General features: G+C 36.0%; 1 protein-coding gene across 24 annotated transcripts in view; it reads right to left on the reverse strand.

Annotated features, from left to right (window-relative positions):
* GPHN (gephyrin) overlaps positions 1 to 25,481 on the reverse strand; it is a 303,549-nt gene that overhangs the window by 126,718 nt on the left and 151,350 nt on the right. For 15 of the 24 annotated variants that reach the window (XR_012623280.1, XR_012623279.1, XR_012623278.1 and 12 more), the window contains 2 exons: positions 20,301 to 20,393; positions 10,210 to 10,248 (listed from right to left, as the gene is read on the reverse strand). Coding sequence is in view for 20 of the 24 variants with exons in the window: in XM_074824457.1 (XP_074680558.1) it covers positions 10,210 to 10,248; positions 20,301 to 20,393 (132 nt within the window). In the remaining 4 variants the exon portion in view is untranslated. Of the gene's footprint in view, positions 1 to 10,209; positions 10,249 to 20,300; positions 20,394 to 21,182; positions 21,289 to 25,481 lie in introns of all 24 variants that reach the window. The other 9 variants (XM_074824459.1, XM_074824456.1, XM_074824453.1 and 6 more) reach the window with 2 other exon arrangements.

A 25,481-nucleotide genomic window follows, 5' to 3' on the forward strand; every position in this document is an offset into this window, starting at 1 on the left:
TCCCAGAAGTAGGTGTTTGCTGTCATTCTAGAACTTTTGACAGATTGACACCCACACCAATGAACCTGGCCACATGCACCTTAAAAGTAATAGCCTGACAGTCATTGTTTCCTCAATGGTAAGTTATCCATGAGTGCTAATGATGTGGGCCTGTAAAGACCCAACAACTGTTTTATATCCCCAGAGTAGTGGAGAATAACTGACATAAGGCTAAAGTAAGCACCAATCACTATGTTTGGATGGATTGGTGGTGGCTAAGCAGATACCAAGTCAGTCCTGCCCCTGATGATTTGTTTCTCCTCATGAAGTGACCCCCCAGGCTTCTGTCAATTTTACTGTACAGTAAGAAACTCAGCCTGAGTCTGGCGAGCCTCCACTTTCATGTTCCTCTTGGGTCTTTTTGACATTAAATGTGGCTATGTGTGTCAGACACATATAGACACATATTGAGAGCTCTCCTAGACTTTTATAGAATTATTTTACATAAAATAGAACATGTCTAAACATATTAGGGTGGCTTACTCTATTGCCCTTCCCTCTCATCAATGGTGACCTTGGTACATATTCCTCCAATAACTGACCTGATTACATGTTCTTTTTTCTTTTCTTCCCGTGACTCAAATCTACAAACAGTCAAGGCAGATGAAACCCTGATTAATCTAGCCAACTAAAAATGAACTCTATAACCTGGTGTATCGGCATGCCCCAATAATGCATTTCCACTGACAATAATTCTGCAGCACAAGAATGCTGATTTGAAGTTTGCTTGCATTCTCAGCATATTTGCAGTGACTCTGCTGCCATCAAGATCCCAAACATCACAGCATGACCCTACAGAATTTATCTGGGTGAGAAACAAAAGTGTCACAGCAATACCTGCTGTTTGATTAGATTAAATAAAGACTCTGTTTTCTCTGTTTCTTCCCATATCCATGATTCCCTCTGCCTGCAACTTGCCCCCTCCAAATTCCCTCACTCTCTTCACTGGGATCTATTGTATCATTTATTGTAACCTAATGCCTATGGCATGAGACTCAGAAGTCAGGAGCTAATTCAGTGTTCTTGTTTATAAACCAGTATTAGCAAACGATTCTATCAGTACAATTCCACTGTGTATATGACCATAAAAAGCAACTGGCTGGTAGAGGTACCTCTGACAGTACTCAATGACTTATGCATGACCAAGCCACAAATATATTTAGTTTTAAATAGTTGGACTACAATGATAGTTATTTCTGTAAACAAAGAATTACTTAAGTGTATATTAGTTAATAAAGATTTCAGTATTTATTGTAACTTTCCTTAAAAGACCTTGTTTTCTTCCTAATTAAAAGATTTACTTCATAACACTCAGTTTCATTTTTACTTACGGCTTGAAAAACATTTTGGGGAAGATGCTTCACATTTTTATATACAATAAAGAAATAGAAAATTTAAATGGATATACTAGAGAAAGCAGCATTGTGGAATTTGTAACTTGTTCCTGCACCTCAGTAGGTTTGTATCTAAGTTTTGAGCTAAAGCTGGTTGCATTTGATTTACAAAAACTTCATAGATCAGTGATTTGCCTGCCCCATTTCTGTAGAAGAAATGTTAATGAAATCGGTGCACCTGGGCAACCAAACCATGTGCATCTTCTAAATATCACTTTAAATATATATTAAGTGTTAATCATGTTAAAAATACTGATTGCTAAACAAAGTTTTAAGACAGTAAATGTGTATAAAATATTTATGCCATACAAACTGATCTTTATTTTATGATACTGCCCACCTCCATATATTATCATAAAACCAATAGAACAGTCATTTTTAGAAACAGTTAACCAAACAAAGAAAACGCTTACCAAATGTTTTTCTGCACTATGAGGAATGCATTTAGGCTCTATGAAGATGTATGCAGCCCACCAGCTGTATAATGGTGTATGTTAAGCCAGTGTCAAAAGGCAGACTATTTTCAAAGGTGGAGAGGTTAGGTGGATTAGCTTGTTAAAGCAACAGCTGGAAACAAGCCACTGCACTTGCTTACAAACAAGGGCAAGGTGCCTACTTCTTTCCTCAGCTCTCTTTTTCATGTGCAAACTGCTGTGCTTCCCACTTCAACTCCACTTCATGTAAGAATGAATCCTTCGCTGTTCAATAAAAGTAATACAGCTGAAGACTTGCTGGTAAAGGTAGTGACACCGTTCTGCTATTACAAGAACAGTTAAAATTTTATCTGTTAATCATTGTTATTCTTTTAAGTTTTCCCTCACTTACTTCAAACTGCTTTATATTTAATATAAAATGTAAAAATCTATGCAATCCAGCACAACTTTTGCAAAATTCTTTAAAAATTGAAGAAATGGGACAAAACCTAAGAAGTGAAAATTTTGTTCTCTGAAAATCACAGAATCACACAAGAAATGAGAGAAATCAGTATCAATAAGAATATCTACAATATCTCAATAAGAATAACAATAAGAATTCTACAATTAATGCAACTGACAGTGTAATGAGCTTTAACTAACGGTATAATAATTAGAGAGCACTGTCTCATTAAAAAAATACCTTGTACAGTGCTTCTGGTTATGTGTACTATCTTCTAGACTATATATCTACACCAAAGGGGAGTCAGGGTACAGTTAGCTTAATTTCATACAAAACTGGTGCGAAACTTGGATTCTCTGTATATGGGGAGGAAGTATATCAAGCAATGAAGTCTAGAACTACATAAGAGAAACCTGTCACTTTTGCTTAGTTGTGATATTAGTATCACAGGAAGAGGAAAGACACTATATTCCTTGGAGACCTTCATCAGTACACACAAAGAATGAGGCCACCAGGTAGAAATGTATACTGATTTCTCTTAAGAACTTGCCCAGTCTCTTGGGCAGTGAAAGAACCAAAAGTTTTTACTTGCAATTTCACTTCTCTAAATAAATAATTTTGCAATGCTTTTGTTCCGATGTATTTGTTACTGAGATTCAGATATGGAACTCTTCTTTTGAGAATGTTGTCTCTTGTTTCCTATCATTTACTACTTTCTCCCAAGAACACAGATTGCATATGAAATATCTGTACTTCTGAAACTCCAGTCAGTTTCTGCCACAGGTGAAGTAGCTCCTCCAAACAATTTAAGATCTCAAATCAATGTTGAAGATTAAAAAAAAAAGCCTTCCTAAAATACACCTTCTACACTACAAAGGATGGACTACTGAGTGATAAATTTTCAAGAATATACCACGGCAATACAAGAATTATAAAAAGGACTTTACTTTCTCTTAAGATTCCCTTACACAGTATCTTTAATCCCCAAGTGAATGATAAAGCATCTCTAATAACAAAAGCTTTGAAGTACTTATGCCATAACCTAAAAACTCATAGAAAGGATTCTTTCGTGAGATCCAGTGATGGAATTCATGTGTTCAGAGTCTGAATAGTTGTTAAGTACACATGAATGATGCATTCATTTAAACCGAACAACTGAAGAGATTCTGAAAGCCGAAGTGACCTATTGTGCATTCTGTCAAACAATTTCCTATACATTGATTATTTAACTCCTGGCACAAATCACATTTTTTTCCTCCAAGATTCTCATGGAAACAACTGGATGAAAGGTTTTCTCAAAGAGAAGATGGAAAGTACCTTGTTGAGACTGGTGCAGCACAGAGCACTGAAATGGAAGACAGCAGAATTCCTAATCTACACTGAATGAGGAATATTAAATATATCAAGTTTACTTTTTCCTCTGGAACTTAATTTTACTATTTAATTAATGTTTTACAATACTTAATAATAATCACAGAATCACAGAATTGTTTGAGTTGGAAGGGACCTTCAAGATCATCCAGTTCCAACCCTGCTGCCACAGGCAGGGACACCTTCTACGAGACCAGGTTGCTCAAAGCCCCGTCCAACCTGGCCTTGAACACTGCCAGGGAGGGGGCAGCCACAGCTTCTCTGGGCAACTCGTTCCAGTGCCTCACCACCCTCATGGTAAATAATTTCTTCCTTATGTCTAATCTAAATCTATCCTCTTTCAGCTTAAAGCCATTACCCCTCGTCCTATCCCTACACTCCCTGACCAAGAGTCCCTCCCCATCTTTCCTGTAGCCCCCTTTAAGTACTGGAAGGCCGCTATAAGGTCTCCCCAGAGCCTTCTCTTCTCTGGGCTGAACAAGACCAACTCTCTTAGCAATATAATGAAACCCAGTATAAAACATTCTCCTTTATTTCACTGTTCCTAAGATCTCTTCTATACACATTTCTGTATCCAACACGCCAGTTTCTTCCAGTTTTAGAAGCTGTTACAGTATCTTTCATGCACTAGCTAAAACCAGTTCAATCATTTATTGACACTACTCAGCTATGACAGAGTAATGCTTTCAAATGAATGCAACTTAGCATTGTATAGACAAATTCTGTTGGTTTACCTCCTAACTGCCCAACTCGTAACTTTGAAACCCTGAAGTTCTTATAACATAGGCACCTTTTCAATTAATATAGATATAGCAACATAGGTGTATAAGCATCTCCCTTCACCTACACTTCTGCTGCACTTGAAGCAGCAGACCATGTTGTGCAGAAAAATCTTTTTGCTTTTTAATAAAATTCACCCTGTGTCCAAATGTCTTCTGCAGATTGATTTTTATACTAGCAGTGTGTAAGTGGATCACCGAGAGAAGTGGTAGCTTTTAACAACTGGTAAGGCAGAAGAGATTCTTAGGTAGGCACAGGGAACAAGTTAGTTCTTCTCTGTGTACTTAAAATGTACATAAGACTGGACTCTTGCAATAAATACTAAGCAGCTCACTACCACATCTACACGTTCACACTCAAGAGAACAGCAACTACAAACATCATAGCTCTAAGCCGATTAACTTAAGTAAAAAAACAGACAGTACTTCTATATAATGTATACGAATGATGGAAGACAGTAATTCAGAATAATGTAGAAATCATATGCACCTAATGTTAGCTGCCTAATACTATGTGTCTGATTAAACAAATTAAATAAAAAAAATCCTCATTTTAAAAAAGCTAACAAGAAACAAAGATAAAATATTTCTGGGGAAAATATTAAGCTGTCTTAACAATGTGACAAGCTATTGATTGAGAAAAACCCACAAGTTCCAGCTAGGTTACCAAATCCATCTTTGTTATGCTTTAAAAAGTAAAACAAAAAACTCTACTGCTACAGACTCCATCTTGCCTGCAAAGAGCAATGAGTTACTAGCAGCTTCTCATTAAGATGCTGCAGGAAACAAAATCCCTAGGAGACAAAGACATCTAAAATAACTTTGTGACCTTCTCTGTTCTTCTCATTCCAGGAACCACCAATGCTGAACAGTAGAAATAAGCAAAACTTGCAAAAATTGTAGAAGAGTTTGAGAAAGAACTGTAGTTTTAGGCCTTGCTGTTCATGGATTAATTCTGTATACCACTGGATACATAAGCACTATTTGGTTTAAAATGAAGAACTGGTCAGCTCATAGAAAGAAGTGGTAATAACCCGATCATTTTTCACTCTTGAAAAGAGAGCTGTAGCCCAGAAACTCAGACCAAAAAAATGTGTAGGTTTCACCCAGGTTTGAAGTCTGCAAAATTCACCACTTAAGTGATGTACACGATTGCAACACTACACAAAACACAAAATTTATTTCATAAATACTACAGTCTATCTGCAAAAAGATTAAAAGAAAAAGCCTAATTAAGGTGTACAAATATTTCCTGAAAGCAAAAGCGAGGATGGAAAAGATTATTTAGTGTTTCTATGATGTACTATGAATGAGAATAGTAAAGGACCAATCAAACAAAAATTTCTGCAGTCTCAGATAAAATCTCTGAACCATGACATTTATCAACTTCATCAAACTCCCAAGTGAAAGAAGCTTCAGCAAATTCAAAATCTAAAACCTGGCAGGACACAACACCAGAAAAACATACTGGGGGGAACAATTCTGCAACAGTCATTGAAGGATGGATGACTGGGTCTTCTTCCATGTATAAACTCAGTGATTATATCAGTTTAATTTACTAAGGAAATTCACTAACTTTAAGCCATGGATATTATCTTAACAAGGAATCAGTTAAAACTGCGTTATAACCACGTGATCACCTTTTCCTAGCCTGTGTTCTAAAGGACATTTTTTAAAAAAGGGAACCCAGAGGATGGAGTGTTTAAATCTTCCTAACTATAGTCATCAGAATAAAAGAAATCATGGGTTACAAATTGCAATGCTCAGAAGTCATCAACATAAAACCAGTATCATCTTGCTTTTTATATCTGCTTTGTGTGTTTATTTCCTCATTTTTCCAACAAAAGCTGTCTACCCACTAAGTAAAGAGGTAATAGTAGAGACACTGGAACTTACTCAGCATCAATACACCTTCAGCAAATTATTACATGAGTTGTTACAGCAAAAGCCTTCATCACTGATGACAATGCATGAACCAAAAGGCATATATGTTCTTTAGCACAACATGTATTATCTGAGGCATTCTTGTCTAAAATTAACAAAATAATTTTTTCAAACTGGATCCAGAAGCAACATAATAAAATCTGAGTTCCAGGTTGATATGAGTCACTGCCAGACATATTATTCTTAAAAGAATGGAAAACTTCAGCTGAAATTGAAAGCAGTGATTAAGTGGATCAGGGCAGCAGAACACCTTCGGGAAATCCCAAGGGTAGCAAAATCATTATATACCTGTTGGTCTTTTTGAGAACAAAAGACCTGTATTAGCTAAGAATCTGTTTTCTTTTCAGAAACAACTGAAGAAATCAGCTGCTTACATGATGCAATGCTGACTATCATCAGAAAGGATACCTTTAGACAACAGAGAAGAATAAAGAAAACAAAAATTTTTAATAGAATTTAAATACTTCATTGAAGTAAGAAGAGGATATACGAAAAACACTCTCCTGACAAATAATCTGTAGGATTTAGAGATCATAGTTCTGGAAGTTACTATGAGAAATATAACAAGTTCTTTTTATCAGAAATAATAAGGAAGGAAAAGAATCTAACAAGAGGAAATAAAACTGAAAATTTGGTTATCCTGGAAAGGGAAACTCTGTAAGCTGCAAAGACTTGTAACTCTTCATGACTTTTCTAGAAGCTAAATTTTTGTTGAAAAGTGCACAAGACAGACTAAAGAATACCTTAACAAAACCAACCAACCAACCAACATTAAAAAAAGACAAAATAATGTTGCATTTCATTGTTCCAGGAATTTGAAAGATATGATGTTATTGCCGGGGCTTTGTGTGCAATTTTTTCATTGTTTCTTTAACCAAATTTTGACTCATTTATAAGTCAAAAACTACAATGTATTCTTTCAAATTAACATAGGTGGGTTTTTTTTTTAACTGATTAAAATATTTGTACCATAACTTGATCACTGCAGATGGAAAACTGATTTACCTGGATATTTTACAGTGAAGCTGTCTGAGACAGCACTGCACCTATTGTCCAGTAGGCATAATTTTCAACCAAGAAAACTTCATACATTCAGGAAAAAGCACTGTGTTTATTCTCCTCCAGTTTCTGATGCTTTTCTGCATTTACAGTTTATATAACCTGAATATTATTTGAAAATAGCCATTTTTATGAGGTTATATTGATTTTTAAAAAACTATATTAAAAATAACTAAAATGATACACAGAAGAATGACTTATGGTTCTTGGGATAAGAAGTGAGTTCTAGCAGCATCCTGCAACCCCATGGTGCTAGAGTCAATATCCCTACTTCCTTCCAGCATCTGATGTCACTTCTCAAACAACAGTCTAGGGAAGCAGCAAAGTAACACCGGGAGTTAAAGCTTGGAGAAAGAGAATTGCCACTGAGATCTGTTCTTGTCACCAGACCCCTCAACAGCATGAAGCTGGTAGGAAGTGAGAGACTGCCAGCCTACTGTCTTTAAGAGTTCACAAAGTTGTGAAAAAAATATGCTTGGAGAAGCAAGGGAGGGTTGGAAAGGCTGAGAAGAGAGAGGACAGGAGAGCCTAGGAGACCGTAGAGGAGTAAAGGCCGATGTACACGTCCTCTGGTTGCTTGGCGCAGAATACAAGTTTACTGGATTTCTAGAGGTTAATGTGAAAACTGAGAGAAGGTTCCTTCTGGCTCTCACTTGGAACACTGTCTGCTGTACTGGGAGCCATCGTCCACAGGGGCAAGCCGGTGTCGGGAGCATGGGAGAAAGGTGCTCTCCCACAGAGTCTCTCTCTGATTCCACAGCTGGTCTTGCACAGGTGAAAGATGCTACTGCCTGTATGGTTAGACATCATTTTGCATATTTAGGGTATCTCTGAAGATAGCAAAAGTAGTAATATTATGTCTAGAGAGATTAAAAGCTGAAGTTAAAAGAATATTACATACAATTACTTTAAGTGTAGGAAGAACTTATTATGAAATTATGACAGGGTTCATTATGACAGCATATTCTCTCCGGTTCCTAGTTGGCACTGAATTCAAAAGCGTAATTAAAACCACAAACACATGTAGTAAGCTAGAAGCTGTGGCAGAGCTAGGAAAAGAGAGGTCAAGTGAGTTGAATTAAAAGAAGAGACAGGGAATTCTGCTTCTTACTCTAAACTGTGACAATGATTTATTCCCTTACTATAGACCTTACAGATGTAGTCAAGTCCTTGTTCTTAATCTGTGGGAGAGTGACAAAAGGTTTCTGTAAACTGGAAGTTGACCATTCTCCCAGTACACAAAGAGAGGGAAGCAGCAACTAGGACACACTGCAGTTTGGTAATACTGTACTGATCCAATAGCTTTTTTAGATTAGATACAACCTTGTGCTTTAAATTAAGAGATCTGTAAAATTTCTTATTTAGCTCCTTTGATCCACTGTATTTACTGAACATATCTCTACAATCAAACTTTAATCTTTCTGAGCCTCAGCAACAGATTGGTTTTTTTCCCCTGTTATTACCTACCTTCCATGGATTCTGAAAATTACCGTAGGTAATATTAGTGGTGTGTTTTAGTACTTAATTACTACTGAATTTAATACTGCATACAGTATTACTGAACAGTAGTACACCTATCAAATGAAGTGATGGAAGCAAAGACTTTTTTTTTTTTTTGGTAAGGAGGGGAAGGGTTATGAGTAGTTCTAAGAAAAAGCTGGATGCTGGTACTGAGATCAGTTTTTGGCTGGTATGTTCAACTGAATCAGATCATGAAGGAGCCAGACAATATTTTTTCCCCATTCCTTACAATTCTTCTTAAGGTTTTCAGACTGGTGCATATTTAGAAATAAAATCTAGGCAGGTGGGCAGGACAATATGATAGAAATGCCAGGCATAAAAGCAAGGGGAGAGGACAGCAAAAGAGCAAGTATCAGTGAGTAAGCAGACTCAAAGAGCAGCAAGGGGACACTATGTTCAAGGATCAGGTGAAAAGGCAGGAGGAAAATGCCAGACATTCAGCAAGTCGATAAAGCAGTACCAAACAGTCAGCAGGTGTGCCAAGCAGCAGAAGAGCAATTCCGCAAAGTCAGCAGATGCACTCAGCAGGAAGGCGATGCCAGGCACTCGGAGCAGGAGACAGGGCAGCAGAAGGCCAGTGCCCATATGCAATCAGATCAAAAGGACAATAAGGAGGCGATACATGCCGTTCAACAGATGGACAGGGCAGGAGGTAGTCAGTGTCAAGCAATTAGCTGGTCAAGAGGTAATGCCAGACAGTCAGGCAAAGGGCCAAGATTTCAGGAGGACAATGCCACACACCCAGCAGGTAGAGAGAATAAAAGAGAGTACTGGATGCCAGGCAGTCCCCAGAGAAGCAAGGCAGCAAAAGCCCAAAAGCCCACGAATAATCAGATGCGACTGTCAACAAGGACAAAACAAAAACCTGCCAAACAATTGACAGGGCAGCAGGGTGGCGGTGCTTTTTCAATAACTTAGGATACCATGAGTGAAACAGTCCCAAGAATCTAGATGCTCACCCTCTGGTAATATCATTAGATCAGAGTGAACTATGAAAATCCACAGGAGAATAGCACACAAATGGAAACAGCAGATGAGTCTGACCCTAGCACTTGGGGAGGCCATGGGACCTTCCTATAAAACAAAAATATGAGAATCCACAAGAAAATCAAACAAATGGGAAAAATGTGTCTAAAAACTGTTTCTGATGATGATTAAAAAAGCAAAAAAATACTAGCAAAGAATTAGTTTGGAAATGATTCGGTGGGATTGAAGATGTTGCTTACCCCTCTCTGGAGCCCACATAATGGGAATGTTGGGAATTTCTGCAGCAGAAAAACAGAAGAGAAAAGGGATTTCTGACTCCCAGTTCAAGGAAAGCATGTCAATTTAGGACTGGGTAATCTCCTCGGGCAAAAAATAAGAATTCAACTGAATCTTTGCCCATCCCCAGATACATGCCTTTATTGAGGTTTGTGAAAAATTTAAGAAGCCCATATCAATTTCATCTCATGACATCCCACCCTTATTCCCCAAAACCACACTTACCTCTAGCACAAGGTGTATAAGAGGGGAAAGGGGATGGTCTTGTGAGCTCATTCCCATATCCACTGCAAAACAGCTTGTGAAGATGAACAGGAGTACCCATTAGCCACTGCTGGCCATTTGTGAAATAAACTGAAGAAGTCATTGACTGTTACTCACCACTAGTGTAGGTTGGTGTTTGAATTTAGTTTAGATACACCCACACTCTAATGAAAAGAATTAGTCTTACGAGTCTTGCAGGGTAACCCTGTTCTACGGCAAGAGTTGCAAAAGTGTGAAACTTATCAACCTTTTTTACCTTGAATGTTCTCTCCTCTTTAACGTAAGCACCGTGTTATTTACATGGTTGTTTTTTTAAACAAATTAAACCATGTTTCAGAAATCTTAGCTGCTGCTCTATTTCTGAAACATGTAACGAACTCCGGAACGTAAGAACTGAGAAAATCCCAGCAGTAAAAAAATTCAGTAATTTAACTCATCTGTCATTTCAGTCATGAGTGGTTTTATTCAGTAAGTATCTTCCTAGTAACTAGAAGTCAACCAACTAAGAATCAAACTTCACTATTTCTGTCCTCTTAGAAGTCCACGTTGTGTGTGTACTTATCTGCCTGCACATTAACCTCTTATTGGCAACACTGAAAACCTACATTTCACTTTGCTAAGGCAATAATATGCAAGAAGACAATTCTTCCCTCTCCTGCAAACTGTAGAGAACCTGAGACACAATAAAGGAATCATTAGCTCTACTGCGCATGGCTGAATTAGGATTTGGAAAGGTCACAGAGACAGAATCCATATGAACTTGCCATGTACTCATATGCAACAAAGCTTTTAAGTAGTAACAGGCTAAGGTGACGGAACATTATTTATAGTGATCCTCTGAGTATCAGCCACTCACTCATTTCCCTTCTACCTGAGCAAGGCACAGGAATAACAGAGGTTAATATAACTTCAAATTTAGAAATTTGGGTCATAGAGCAAGAATTTCTTCCATATTCAAACTTTCCTGTATCAAACACTACTATTTGGGCTTAGAACAAAATGACAGGAAATTTAGGCAGAGGAGACCAAGAGATTTCCATCATATGATTAGTAATGGCATAAGCCATCCAGGAATAGCATACAGTGGCTGAACCAGAGTAGATATTAATACTACAGAGAAAAAGGTACTTAAAGCATGCACTGGCAATTTCATAAAATCCTGTGATTTTGTGGCCAGCAGCAGCTACAGTTAGCTGCACCACATCAAGAACAAAATTGCTAGCACCTTCTCTCTAAAGGGAGATCTTTCAAGGCTCAATGAAAATGAACTACGACAAACTGATCTCAGCGAACCATAAGAAAATGTTTATTTCTGGAGGAAAAGGTGGACTTTATAAAGCTAGTGAAAATTTAGATGTCAATAATAAATAATCAATAGTAGATTACACACCTCTATTAATTTGGGTATTCTCATTACAAAATTGGGAAAAAGAATGTATGCATGAAGTGCCAAGAAGCTATAGTCTAAATTAAGGTTAAAAAGTAATTATTTTCTTGTCCATTATTGATAAGACTTTCATGCCTGAGTGTGACAATAGTCATTTTGGTTTTCTATTCTGGTACTTATACTGAGTCAACATTTTGCTAAAGCTTCACTGCTCCACGTGGTAGCAATTAGCAGAAGCAGGCAAAGAAAGGACTAGTTATAATCCTAAGAATAACTGCTGAAGCCAGCTGCTTTCCGAGACTCTTCTAGTTTCTTTCTACTTAGTGGCTGGAAAAGCTCCTACACAGCAGGCAAGGAGCAAATGAGAAATTCTCTACTCTTTAATAAGTATTAGTTTTAATGATCAACTATTTTAATAGTGAGTCATTTTGCTATTCTGGTGCGCTTATGCCAAAAGGACTAATTCACTCAATTTTTGATACCTCATAAATCCAAAACGGTATCTGCCCTCTAGTTATCATTTCTCTAACATGCCTTCACAGAGAAGTCTTCGTAACAGGTCTATACAATTTTTGTTAATTTTCTCTATATTAAGCTTTTATTAACCTCTTTGTGATAGACCATGACCAGAAAAAAATGACATGTTAAGGGCAAGAATTGCATAATTACAGGCTTGACAATGTTTTCAAGATTATTTTGCCTTATCCTGATGTTTAATTTTGTTCAGTACCCTATTATCTGCTGTGAAGAGATGTTTTAATGGAAATCATTTTTAGAAATGCCTAAGAGGAAAAAAAATCCAAAAGTTTCAAATTGAAAATTTTGTTATGCACAAGTCCTATGGCAGGCATAGTTTTCTCCCCCAGTTACAGAAAGGACTGCAAGATCTATCCACTGTTGCAGCTACACTGCTCATAGGAGCCAAGACAGTTATTTAAACTAGCAGAGAGATGTCCATGAGAGCTGTGGTCCCTACAGTGAAGACATAGCTAAAAGGCATCAGTAATGCCAAGAGGAGAACCCTTCTCCTTATCCTGATAAAAAGTAAATTACAATCATAAGTTTCTTCCGGGTGTATTTTTGGAAGTATTTGGGATCACTGGGATATGAACCATTTGTCTACCCACAGGATATGTCAAGTCTTTTTCCAACTTCCATTCTGAAATTACCTCAGAATAAAAAACTTAATTGCAAAACTTAAGATAAAAAGAGCAAGATTTCCTGGCTTGTCACTGTGGCTTTGCTTCTCATTCTATGAAACATTCATTTACTACTGTTTTCTTCAACAGATCTTGCAAATATTTCAGAACTTCTATTTGCTGTTTGAGAGTATTAAGGAAAGCTAAAATAAAGCAAATAAAAGTTGATCCTTAAATGGGCAAAAATACCCAACTGCTTAACAGGAATTCTGTTAGTATTATCTTTAGGATATGACAGTCAGACAACTTTACACAAAAGGTTAATACATTAGTTAAATAATTTAAAAGATATTTGCCCCAGCATCCTCAGTCAATATTATCAGAGTTTTGCATTTTCAAAAAAGAGACAGAGAAGCAATTGACGTAACCCTTTTGGATGAGGAAATAAAATTGTTTATTTATTAATTTCAGGATCCATTTGATTCAAACGAGCTTCTCATTTAACACATACAAAATACAAGGCTAGAATCTAGTTTGGCCTTCCTCACAGGGTAACGAATTAGCATCATCCATGACTTCTGTAAGGAGTACAAAATAACTTGAGTTTTGTTAGACATCTGTCCCACAATCAGTCACTTTTGATTTGACAGGATTAAAATGGAGAACACAGCTCTTCTTTAGAGAACTTGTTTGTGTGATTAATCTGTCACTGTTAAACAAATAAACCAACCCAAACACATAAAGACCTTCCATTATGATGATTTTCTTATTGCTTTCCTGGCTCAAGCCTCCTATCACCAGCTTTGTTATAATTCTCTTTAGTAGACTAAGAAAGCTGTTGGTACCTTACATTATTATTTCCCAAAGAAAGTACAGGTAAAAACCAAGTTATTTCCCAGTGTTCTTTCTGATAAACTAAACAGACTGAGTTGTGTAACTCTCGCAGAAAGCAGCTCTCCTAGCCATCACATATTTTTTTTTACCTTTTTCTATATCCACTGTGACATTTGAAACTTTTTAAAAAGGGAATGTCAGAAAAATATGCAGCTTCCCATTTTAGACACATCAATCTAATATACAAAGTATCCTCTGTATTCCTACTCCTTTCTTCCCCACCATCTTCATAATTGTCTATGTCGGGAAATTTGAACAGAAACAAGTTGAGAGACATACATTCTTTCAATCCAGTATCTCAGCTGGATACACAGACAAGGAAACACATTCAAAACTGCTGTTTATGTAGCAGAATATCAAGAATTTGCCAAGCTCTATTTATCAAAATTAGCATTCTTCAGGAACGCGCTCTCTGCATATATTTCCTCCTTCCTTTGTTTTTGTTTGTTTATTTATTTATGTATTTATTGGTTGGGGGTTTGGGGTGGGGTGAGGGGCTTCTTTTCTTTTTTTGTGTAACCTCTGATATTTGAGTAAATGGAGCTGAAATGGGATCTGGCTTCCTTCCCCCCCTCATATTTCTCACTATAGCTGTCCTGGCAGCTCGCAGATGTTTCCATGCAGTGATTGCAGTTGATGATAGCACAACCAAGCTCTTCAGTGATGCTGGCACGCTACCAAGTTTTCCTAAGAAACTCAAACAAGAGAAGAGAAAGTGCACTTTTTCATACTTCATAAGTCAGCTAAATCAGTTTGGAATTTCCCAAGACACAGGTACTTCTGTAACCTGACAGTGTGCTGGGTAGTGCAAATAATCTGTATACTGCTGCTTCTCAAAGAAACTGGTAATAGTTGTTTAGTGAAAAGTCTTCTGCAACTAAATGCATCAATTCTGCTATAATAACATGCCTTCCAAATATGTGATTTAAAATCTAATTATAGCTTTTAATTAAATCAGTAAGGCATATAAATATATTTGGATTTTTATAACACCAAATACAGCATTCCAAATAATAAATTCTACTGAAAAATTAAAGCAGACCTAATCATGGAAGCTAGGAACTGTCTGGAGGACTAACAAAAAGCACATGGTACATTATAGAGTTGCTGATAAACACCTGACAGAGTAGCACAGAATTTGGAAGGAGTCTGTCACAGAACAGTCTATTCCCTTTAAGCGTATTTGTTGCCTAGATGCACCTGGCAAGGTTTCATATTTCCTTTAGGAACATGCTGGGTTGGAAATATATTTTCTAAGAAATATGGAGAACAATAGTTCTCAAAAGGTCTGATGGCAAGTTACAGGATCAGACATCATACATAACACAGCATGCTTCATTATACAATAGCTCTACACAGAAATCAAACTTAACAGGGAGCAAGACCTCCATTAAGAGATACAGAAAACTACAGTCTTAAAATAGACTACAAAAATAAATGCTGACAAAGGTTACTAAATTGGAGGGTACCTTGAATATTGAAGGGTGAAAAACTGAAACAACAGCCTGCATAATTAGAGGTTGTACGATTTCATAGTATTCCTACCATAAAATGACTAAGGTCCCATGTGAGATGAAGACTTCATTCCTCCTCACTATGAAGCCATCCTGAAGTAACAGTTTCTAAAAAGAAAATTAGTTTCTTTTGGCCCAGTGACAACACTAAGATGTTTTAGGTACAGCACTAAGAATAGTTGAATACTGCTGAAGAACAGAAGTACTCCCATATCCACAGTGAACAATATTAGAAACCCTGTGCTCTGGAAAGGCACTGTTTGAACCAGGGAGGACAAAAAAACCTACATATTATTTCTAGTTTAAATTATTGCCTATTAGATGGAAGTTGTTATTTGAAATGTTTCAGTGGATTTGGGTTAATCTGGGGGGAACACATGTTGCTGTAAGAATAGGCTGTAACATGACATACCCTGTTGCGTCACAAGCATTTCATTTCATTAACAAAGTTGAAGGGGAAGCAAACAGAGAGAACACATAAATATTACTTATTTTTAGAGATTAGGAGGGTTGCCAACACTACTTGGGACAGAGAAATGGAAGGATACAGACATTAAAATAGTCTGTGGAAATAAAATGGAATTTGAAGAAAAATTTACACTAAATTTTAAGGAGAAACAGCAATAGTGAAAGATATCTTAGGGAATTGGGAAAAGCCAGGTGATAGAAAATTTGCAATTGATAATGATTATAAAAATGCTAGTGCAATTTTGAACTGAATATACAAAGTCTTTGTATCATAGCAGAACAGAGACTTCTGTCCAAACATGGCTTTTGTGTGGCTAGCTTTGGAGTATTTTGTTCATTCCGAGCATGTTTTTTCAGAAAAATGCTGACAAATGAGAGTTCCAGAGAACAACAATTTCCTTTCACAGACTAGAGAACTCTGATGAAAGAATAAACAAATATGCATATATTGCCAGATTAAATGAAAACATGTACATGTCTAAATACATTTAAAAACAGTCTATAAATATTGAAGAATATAATCAGCAAGAACCAAAAGGAGCATTCATAATTTTTCCAGAGCATCAGAAAAGGAGGAAGACTGTAAGGAAACATCTGTCTGGTTTTACATGATGGAAAGGAGCTCTTCTATGCTTCTTCTAAAGTCTTATCTTAAAATTTCAGGGCTGACAATTATCTTCAGTGTGGCTGAATTATTTGTGAATACACATAGTGATGCAGCTCCAGGATGTCTAGCATCGGTTGAGGCACAATGAGTTGACTTCTATTGCTATTATCTAGGTACATAAAGTTAGTCCTGTAGCAGGGCAAGCAACACTTGTGAGCCACACTAGAGACAAAGGATAAGAGAACAGATAGAAGACTCTGATAGGGGGCAGACAAGTGAATTTTTTGGATGTACAATTTTGCAAAAGAATAAATGTTAAAGTAGAGAAAACAGACAATAGAAAACCGTGCAGACCATCTGTGTACATGAGATTTTTCCTTTCTCCTTTGTATTGACCAACAGCAATAGAGAAAATAGATTTCTATCTCAGGATACCTAGTGATTGATAAAAATGGTGCCACATTATTTAAATTTTTTCACAAAAATTAATGCATATTATCATTAACATTCTTTAAGAACTGTAACTGCCTACCACTCAAATAATGCAGTTCCAAGGAAAAAAAATGTTTGCATCTGGAAATATAAAACAAAAGTTCCCTAAAGAACTTAACTTGGGCCATATGTAAAGCCCTGATCTCTGTCCAACAACAAACACTTTTTAAATCAACAAGCCAACTGTATAAGCATTTTCAGTATGGATTTAACAACTAGCTCCATAAATCATAGGCAAAATAAGATTGTAAAAAAAATGGGGTTGTATCTACAAAATTAAGCGTACACTTTGGCTTCAGTCCAAATGCAGACTACCACCAACTGCCATAATAGATGAATTACAGCAATCACTAATAACATCTACAACAGTTTCCTTCAAATTCAGCCATCCATTGGGTGAATTTTTTTTTAAATATTCACATGCCTTTAATCACTTCTAGTTGCATAGACAAGAAAGGATATTCACACAGCAGAATTCAACTGATCTTTGCCCCTCAAAATGTGAATAACAGTAACTAATTCAAAAGCTTCTCCCCACCCACTGACTAGACTGAGGCTATAAATTTAGGGACCACAGATAGGTAAGGAAAATCAGATATTGCAAATACACCTAAAATAATCTATTCCATTATAAGAAAAAAAGGTAATAGACATCAGTGAAACAACTGCAGTAACCTGGTATGATTCTAACACAGTGTTGAAAAGGCAAAGTGAATGGGGAAACTGAATAATTTTTTTTGAAACTTATTCATAAATTTTGGAAGTTTCAAGAAGTTATTTTTAATAGATTATGCTAGGTTTAATTTCAATTTAATCAATAATTACAAAATTCAATTAACATTAATTCTTTGGGCTGTAAATACTCTCAGGAACTAATTTTATTTTGTACAGTATGGTAGCAATTATGTATCTATGCTCAGAAAAGAAAGCAGAAAAATGTGTGTTCTAATCGACAGTACAGGAGGGTTAAGGAGAAGCAGGACTGAATCATTTCAGCTGAAATATGACCCGAGGGACTACTCTCCCTACTCTCAGGAAAAATGCTAAAATGTCCTCCATGTACCAGATTCAATTATCACCAGTTTTAAAATCGTGTCTTAAAGATGACATCTTAATAGCACAGTATCATGATCACATTATTTCATTATCAGTTCAGTAATGAGAGGAGACCATGCTGGATGAACACCATACACAGAAGAGATCAAAACCACTTCCTACATCAATGCAAGTTCTCCTGAAGGCTTGCTATTGCATATTTCATGTTGACATAATGAATATTCCATTTTGAATTGGCTCTCTCGTTGACCCAAAAGACATTAAATATGGGGCCAAAGCTTGTGCTTTTTCATATGTTTTTGTTATGACAGATACTGGCAAACTAATTTTCTTCCCTTAAAAACATTTTTTTGAATGAATGATCTAATAAACCCTATCATAAGAACAAACCTTTTCATTGCCACTTGGTAATAAAAACTGGGATTCAATCTCTCCACCATGATTTAAGTTTAGTCTTGCAAGATAACCCAACTTAGATGAGTGACAAGTGAGTAAATACTATCCCATATAAATTCTTTTTAAGTATGGGAATAATTCAACACTCAGAACACTTAATTCTAATGAACTGCAGTCTTGCATAGCTATTATGTTTAAAAACAATGTATTTTTTCTTCAGTACAAGTTACTAATGATTTTTATATCAATGTGGCTTTATTATATAGTCTAAAGACACTTCAACTCAGATAATTTTTTAAATGGCTCACTAACATCAAAACTAATCAAATAAATCGTCACCACCTGTCTTAATTAGTTTCAGTAACAGCAATGAAGCAATGTAAGAAAAATACTAGGTATTTATGTTCAGAGTTCTCATTTGTTTATTTCTTGTCCCAAACGCTGCTTGAGAATCTGTGGCTAATTTTTGACACTGGCTGCAATGCTTCCTCTGGCACTCCTGCCTAGGCTCAACCCTGCATAAAGGTAATAAATCAGGAAAACTGGAGCAGAAATTCACCCCTTCTTATACACAGTGCTGGGAATACAACCTTCAAAACCATTAAGTTAGTTTGCAAGTAACAGACCAATTCAACCAACACACTTTTCATGTTTGTGTTGCTACAGCATGATGAATCATCTGCAAATTCAGTTTCACTAGCTAGCACACTGTGGACATACTATACTGTTCCCTTTTTCTGATACACAGACCCTTAGGTTTTAGTTACTCAAGGTTTCCAGTATGTAATCTAAAAACATCAGAAGTAATGTATGGGAGCATTTTCTTTACGTGTTTGTTTAGTTACACAAATGTTATACAACAAATTTTAAAATATTTTTAGATTCCTATTAAAGAAAAATTAAACTGCAGCCATGGTTGACAGAACACATTTGTAAGTAAAAAGCATTGTAGGTATGTTATAATGAACTCAAACCAACTCTAACTTGAAAGTCTAAGCAATTGAAAACTTATATGAGCACTTAAGAGAAATATAAACATGCTAAATTATGGAAATGAACACTTCAGGCACTCAATCTTAATTCTGCCCTTTAGTGAACATAAGCAAAGCAAAAAAAGTATGCAATTTTAAAAGTTCATATTAATCTAATTTGGAATCATGAATACCAAAATACTCCAACAGCAATCATACAGTCATTTCATATGACAGCTCATGGCCATGAGGTTATTAGGTTAAGTTTCCTTTTGGGTTTTTGTTTGGTTTTTCTTTTTCCTTACCTTAGCTCCTTACAAGTGGAAAGTAACCAGACTTCCTGTGCAATATTTACTGGAGCATCTTACCTCCATCTCTGTGTCTGTTTAGCTTTTTTTGATAATGTGGTGTCAAGCAAAGCAAAAGCAGCTTTGCACAGAATTTTTTCCCCCTACTCTCTGCCTCTCGCACTCTAAACTATAATGCAGTAGCCTGCAAGGGAGAATTAAAGGATCTCTCTTACCCCACTTTTCCTTGTGCAGGACACAACAAAAGCCTCACAAGTTTTTGCTTAGCAGCGTTGTACTGCAATGCTAAAGAAAATTAGGCCAAAAAGTTTTCAAAATTTTGTTTTGTGAGGGCACTGGATATCCATTATACTATGCCACATTTTAGTTTAAAAATCGTTTTGGGTCAGAACCCAATGCCAGAGTAATTCTTTTCTGCTATTGCTTTTTCTGCTCCCAAGCTATGCATCACTTGGCTTGTCCAGAGATACCGCAAAGTAAAGTTACAAATGAAAGTTAAAAAAAATATCACCCTCCTCCCCCAAAGTGCAGATTTTTCTTATTCCAGGACTATCTCACCTCTGGAGTGACATCTCGTGGTGCAAACCCTGTTCCTCCAGTTGTCAAAATCAAATTAAGTTCCTTTTCATCACACCAATCTATCAGCGTCTCCTGAAAGAGAGTATGAATCCTGTCAGATCTAACAAGTAATATGTGGGATACAGTTATCTCAGAAAACACATGAAGACTTGAAACGTCTTAAAAACAGAGACATACACAATAAATACATGGATTTGTAAAATCACTCATGGCTTTTTATACAAAGATTTCAAACCACTATTTATAACCAAAATATGACAGAATAATTCAAGTATCCATCACAATATTTTTGGAAATGGAAACTGAAATATTTTGGAAATGGAAACTGAAATTCTGTTCTCCATCTCTTGACCTGAAATGGAAAACAAGAATTCAGAGTTACTCATTTATATCACTGTTTATTTTGATTTTGAAATATAATGCTTTGACACATGTTAATAGAGCATGTGCATTCAATTCAGATTACATGGTTGATTCTTATTACAGTAACTTTCATTTCTGTGCTGCACTTTTTAATAGTCTGAAAAAAGCAAGAACCACATATTTGTAAGCTTATGTACTAAAAGATGAAGTAATATACCTGACAACACAAAAGATTATCTATAGTCATCTTTTCTTCATTCCCTACAACATCTCAATAGGACTGTGTATACCAATTCCAAGACTGGACTAAGAAAGCTTAGTAACTATGTCATGAAAATTCAATGACTTACAATACTGGAGAACTCACGATACTACAGAAGTGTTTAATTTGGTTTGCATTCATTTTTTAAATGATATTTTAAACTAGTTTTCAAACTGTGATAAAAATTTGATGGAAGCAGAAAATTTATTTAGTCTCACTATGATTATATCACTTACCCTTCGTATTCTACTATGGGCTAACACAGCAGCAGAATGTCTGCTTGGAGCTCAAAATTAGCTGTTACATGAAGTACACTCATGTATTACACAGTAAATTATCCACCTGCAGAAATCTATCAGATCAATTACTTAGGTATCCTTATTCTAGCAAAGAAAACTCATTCTCTGAAAAAGTTTAGGGCACATTTATGTTTCTGGAGTATTATACTGGGGAGGAACAGTTTTGGTGACTGTTGGCTAGAAGCTTATTATTTATCATAAAATTATATCTGAGCAATATACAGATTAAAAAAGCTTAAACTATTGTTGGTGGCCATAAAACTTATCAGAACATTTTAAAAAATACTACCAATTTAGATTAAGCCTCACATGTATGTTCTGCAGGCTTAGCACTGCTATGTAACTTCCAATTAAGAGAAAGCTCATATGCAGACTCTTCCAAATTGGAGGTAGAATTAACTTGTGTCTGCCTGAGAGCCCCATCATGCAAACATATCCAAGGATTACTTGAAGAAGTGACAAAGCCAAAGTCTTTGTCTTTATTTCTCCTTTCTTTACTCATTCCTTCCCCTTTTACATTATCTCTTGCCTTTATTAAAATCACAATCATCTTTTTACTCTAGCCCTTTGGAGGACGGCACTCTACTTAGGTGGGCTGTAAATTACCAGAAGTTTCTGGTTATATGAACCAAGTAAGCTCAAGAAAAGAACACACATGTCTCAGACCCATACATAAATGAACTATTAAGTCTGACTTTCGACTTACATTTTGAAAAAATGTGGATTATGGTAGTAAAAAGCATTTTAAGTCTTAAAACTGTTTGCTTCAATAACATAGATATGCACCAGAAAAATTATTTTCAAGAGGTGGCATCTATTTTATCATCTAGAAACATATTTGTCTTGACTTTGAACAGCTACAAATTTCAGAGAACACTTGAGAGAAGTTCAGTGTAAAAATGGTGTCTGGCAAAGTTAGAGCTTAATATTGTATATATTTTTTAAATTATTATCAAGAAATATTTGTCAGTATAAAACAGGAGGGAGAGATTTTGTGGTGTTTTTTTATTTTTTTTTAAATGAAGCATTTATCTTTACATAAAATAAAACCTGCCAACTCCAACCAGTTTTATAGAGAAAGTAAATCCTTCCTCTGTTCTCATTTTGCTACAGTTCAATAATATTCCAGTTGAGAGAGAAAAAAATGTCATGTGATAGCCTACAAAAAGCTAAAGATATAAGTATACGTCCTAACTCTTCAAATAAACTGAGGAATAATTAAATGCCTGTTACTGCTATTCCATCAGTGTACTTAGGCAGACATATAATTCTCTATCAAGTTCTAGTTATGGTCAAGAAACATAAGCTTTCAGTAAGAAGACCTTTGACCATGAAGCAATATGTTTGGGTTTCATTGTATCTTAGAAGTGTAAATTGTACCACCTAGATCTTTTAAAACCATGGAAAAATACCTGAGACTGACATTCAGCTTATTTACTTTCTCTCTAGCCCACAAAACTCTATCCCACAAAACATTCTCACTGACATTTTAAGTATCTAAAAAAGGAATCACCAGTCTGATCAATCTCCACCCCAATCAATTGAGGACAAAAGGCTACTCATATTCACTTGCTCCTGCCAGCAGTCCAGCTAGATTCTCCACTGGTTTTGCACAGAACTGAATTTGCTGTGTCTTCAGATGAGAATTCCTCTAGGCTAGGGACCCGATATTTAGCTTTAATGATGCGATACAAGCAAAATTATTAGCTAACATTTCAACCAGAGAAAATTGTGCATCTTTTCTCCTCTTCAAGATAAAATGAGACTAGATCAACAGGTTATGTAATACAAAGTACAGTATCCAACTCTGAAAACAGTACTGTAAAATTACTACCAAATTTTAAAAAGCCAGCACAAAACTAGAGACCTCCAGAAAAAAAAAAAACAACAAATAGCATAAAATTTTTAACAACTGATATCCTAAAACGGGCTTTGTCAGGTATTATGTCTCCTTAAGCTTTGGATTAGATCTGGTGCCCTGTCCTCTACCTTTCTCTGTATTTTTAAAATACGTTTAAATTCCTCTCATTTAAATAAGTAAGAAATCCTTGTGTCTAACATACAATTTATTTCCATCTCTTGCTCCGAATAGCTCTTTTTTTCAGTCAGCCCCTTCTCTCTCCCAACTTGGAACTATTTGTTGGACTTCCTATGCACTGCCCAATCTTGACATTATTTCAGTTATAAAATGGCTCATCAAAAACTTTTCTTATGATCTGTTTAAATTTCCTCATGACCAGTGTTGATTTCACCAGTGCAGAAAAATCTTGCCTCATTCTTTCTCTGAGTTCTTAGCCTTTCACATGTAAACTCATTGATTTTAAGGCCAATAAAGATCATTAACTCATGGAAAGAATGCCTGCAGTGTGTGGCACAGTGCAGAGTCCATATATTTACTGTAGATACATGCTTGCAAATTCATACAGGCACCCTCATATTAAGACACACTAAGTTCAAAAGCTGTACAGATGTATTCTTGTGGCACCACATCTAAGCTAGTGGTACCTGACATTTCAGTCAGTGAATGGCTGTAACACCTACTGACATATTTTCTTCTGTGGCGGTAACTTACGCATCTCAATGTCCAAGATGCAGAACTACCATCAGGCTAAATTGCAATGGGTAAGTTATGGAATTTTGATCAGCTCCTCCTGTATTTAAAACAAACTCTAGGACTCAAGCATCTCTTCACTAAATCACCCAGCCTTGATTTGAAGGATTCAAGAAAGAGAAAATACATCATAATTTAATTTGGTAGGGTTTTCCAGCAGCTATTTATGTTTATCATTAACTATCTGCTAATGTTTCTAGTAACTGTTTCTTACTAATAACTTCTGTAGGATAATGCCCTCTCCCCCCACCATGATACACAAGAAACCTGCTCACAGAATGCACAATAATAATGGTTAGCAAAGTGGGGTATTTTGTAACTCCATTAATGTGCCATCCTCTAATCTCTGCAAGTACATGAACAAGAGAAACAAATATGGATTCCTTTTAGGAAGGAAAGGAACAGTTTCCCGATCTTTGGAGATAACTGAGGGTTCTGGGTTACTTGGTAAATTTCTTGCGGTCTCTTGCAATAAAGCCTTACTACAATCATGGGCACTCTAAGTTTCTGTCCTTGATTGCTGCTTCACTTAAATCATGGAGTAGAGCAGTTCTATATGTGTAATTAATTATTTCCTTTTCAGAGTGACAGAGGCATCCATTCATTGACACAGTATTGTAAAGCATGTTATTAGCCAGGAATTTAAACTCGAGAAAGGTTGCAAGACTCCTCCAGTCCTCTTGCTGCTACTGTACACTGCTCCTCCACATAGATATTGGGACTATGAGTAATGCCCTTAACTGGAGCAGTAGTACTACAAAGCACACAAAAATGGTCACTGTGGATCAGACTAAATGCCTACACAGAAGAGCTGAGGTCTTGAGGACTGTTCCTTTCTTATGATGCTACAGTCCTATGCTGTTTCTTGTTGTTCTTTTTGTCCTATTTTTGCCCCCACTTTGCTACAGTGTGGTGGCAGTCCCATGTGTTTATGCTTCTGAAATTATCAGAATACACTCCTTTAAATCAATGTTATGGTGCTTATTCCTGGGATTAACATGTATACCTTTTTTCTTATCAATACATTATTTACTCCATAATACAAGGATTGTAAGAATAATTGTCAATGCCTATGCATACTTTTCATACACCTTAATCATTGGAATATGACATGTACACTGTTACAATTTAAAACATGCATTAGGAAAGAATAGGGAAATGAAAAAAAAAAAATATAAACAGACAAGTTTTCATAAAGAATCCATACAGAATTCTTCCATTCTTCAGTATTGAAATTGTTTAAGCGATTCTGTAGTTAACAAAGATGTTCAGTATTTCAGCACATGCTAGATTTTTCTAGCACAATGCAAACTTGAAGGTATTTCACCTTATATGCACCACTAACCACATATGAAAGACCATTTAAAATATGTTAAAATTTCATTGAAATCGCTGAACAAACATCAATGTTAAATATGAAATTTAATTATGAAACAATATAAGTTGATTTACACTGGACTTTGAAACAGAAGTAAGTTTGTATAAGCTGTTGTACAGACATGTATTCTAACCAGTTGTTCTCAAAACAACTTTACATGATTGAAAGGATCATTGGGGCTTCTGGGAAAAAATACTGATAGCGCTTTGAAATGCAAAAGTCTGTGCTCTCCAGCACAGATCTTCCA

This window comes from Strix aluco, chromosome 4 (genome assembly GCF_031877795.1).
Source record: "Strix aluco isolate bStrAlu1 chromosome 4, bStrAlu1.hap1, whole genome shotgun sequence".
Lineage (NCBI taxonomy): Eukaryota > Metazoa > Chordata > Aves > Strigiformes > Strigidae > Strix > Strix aluco.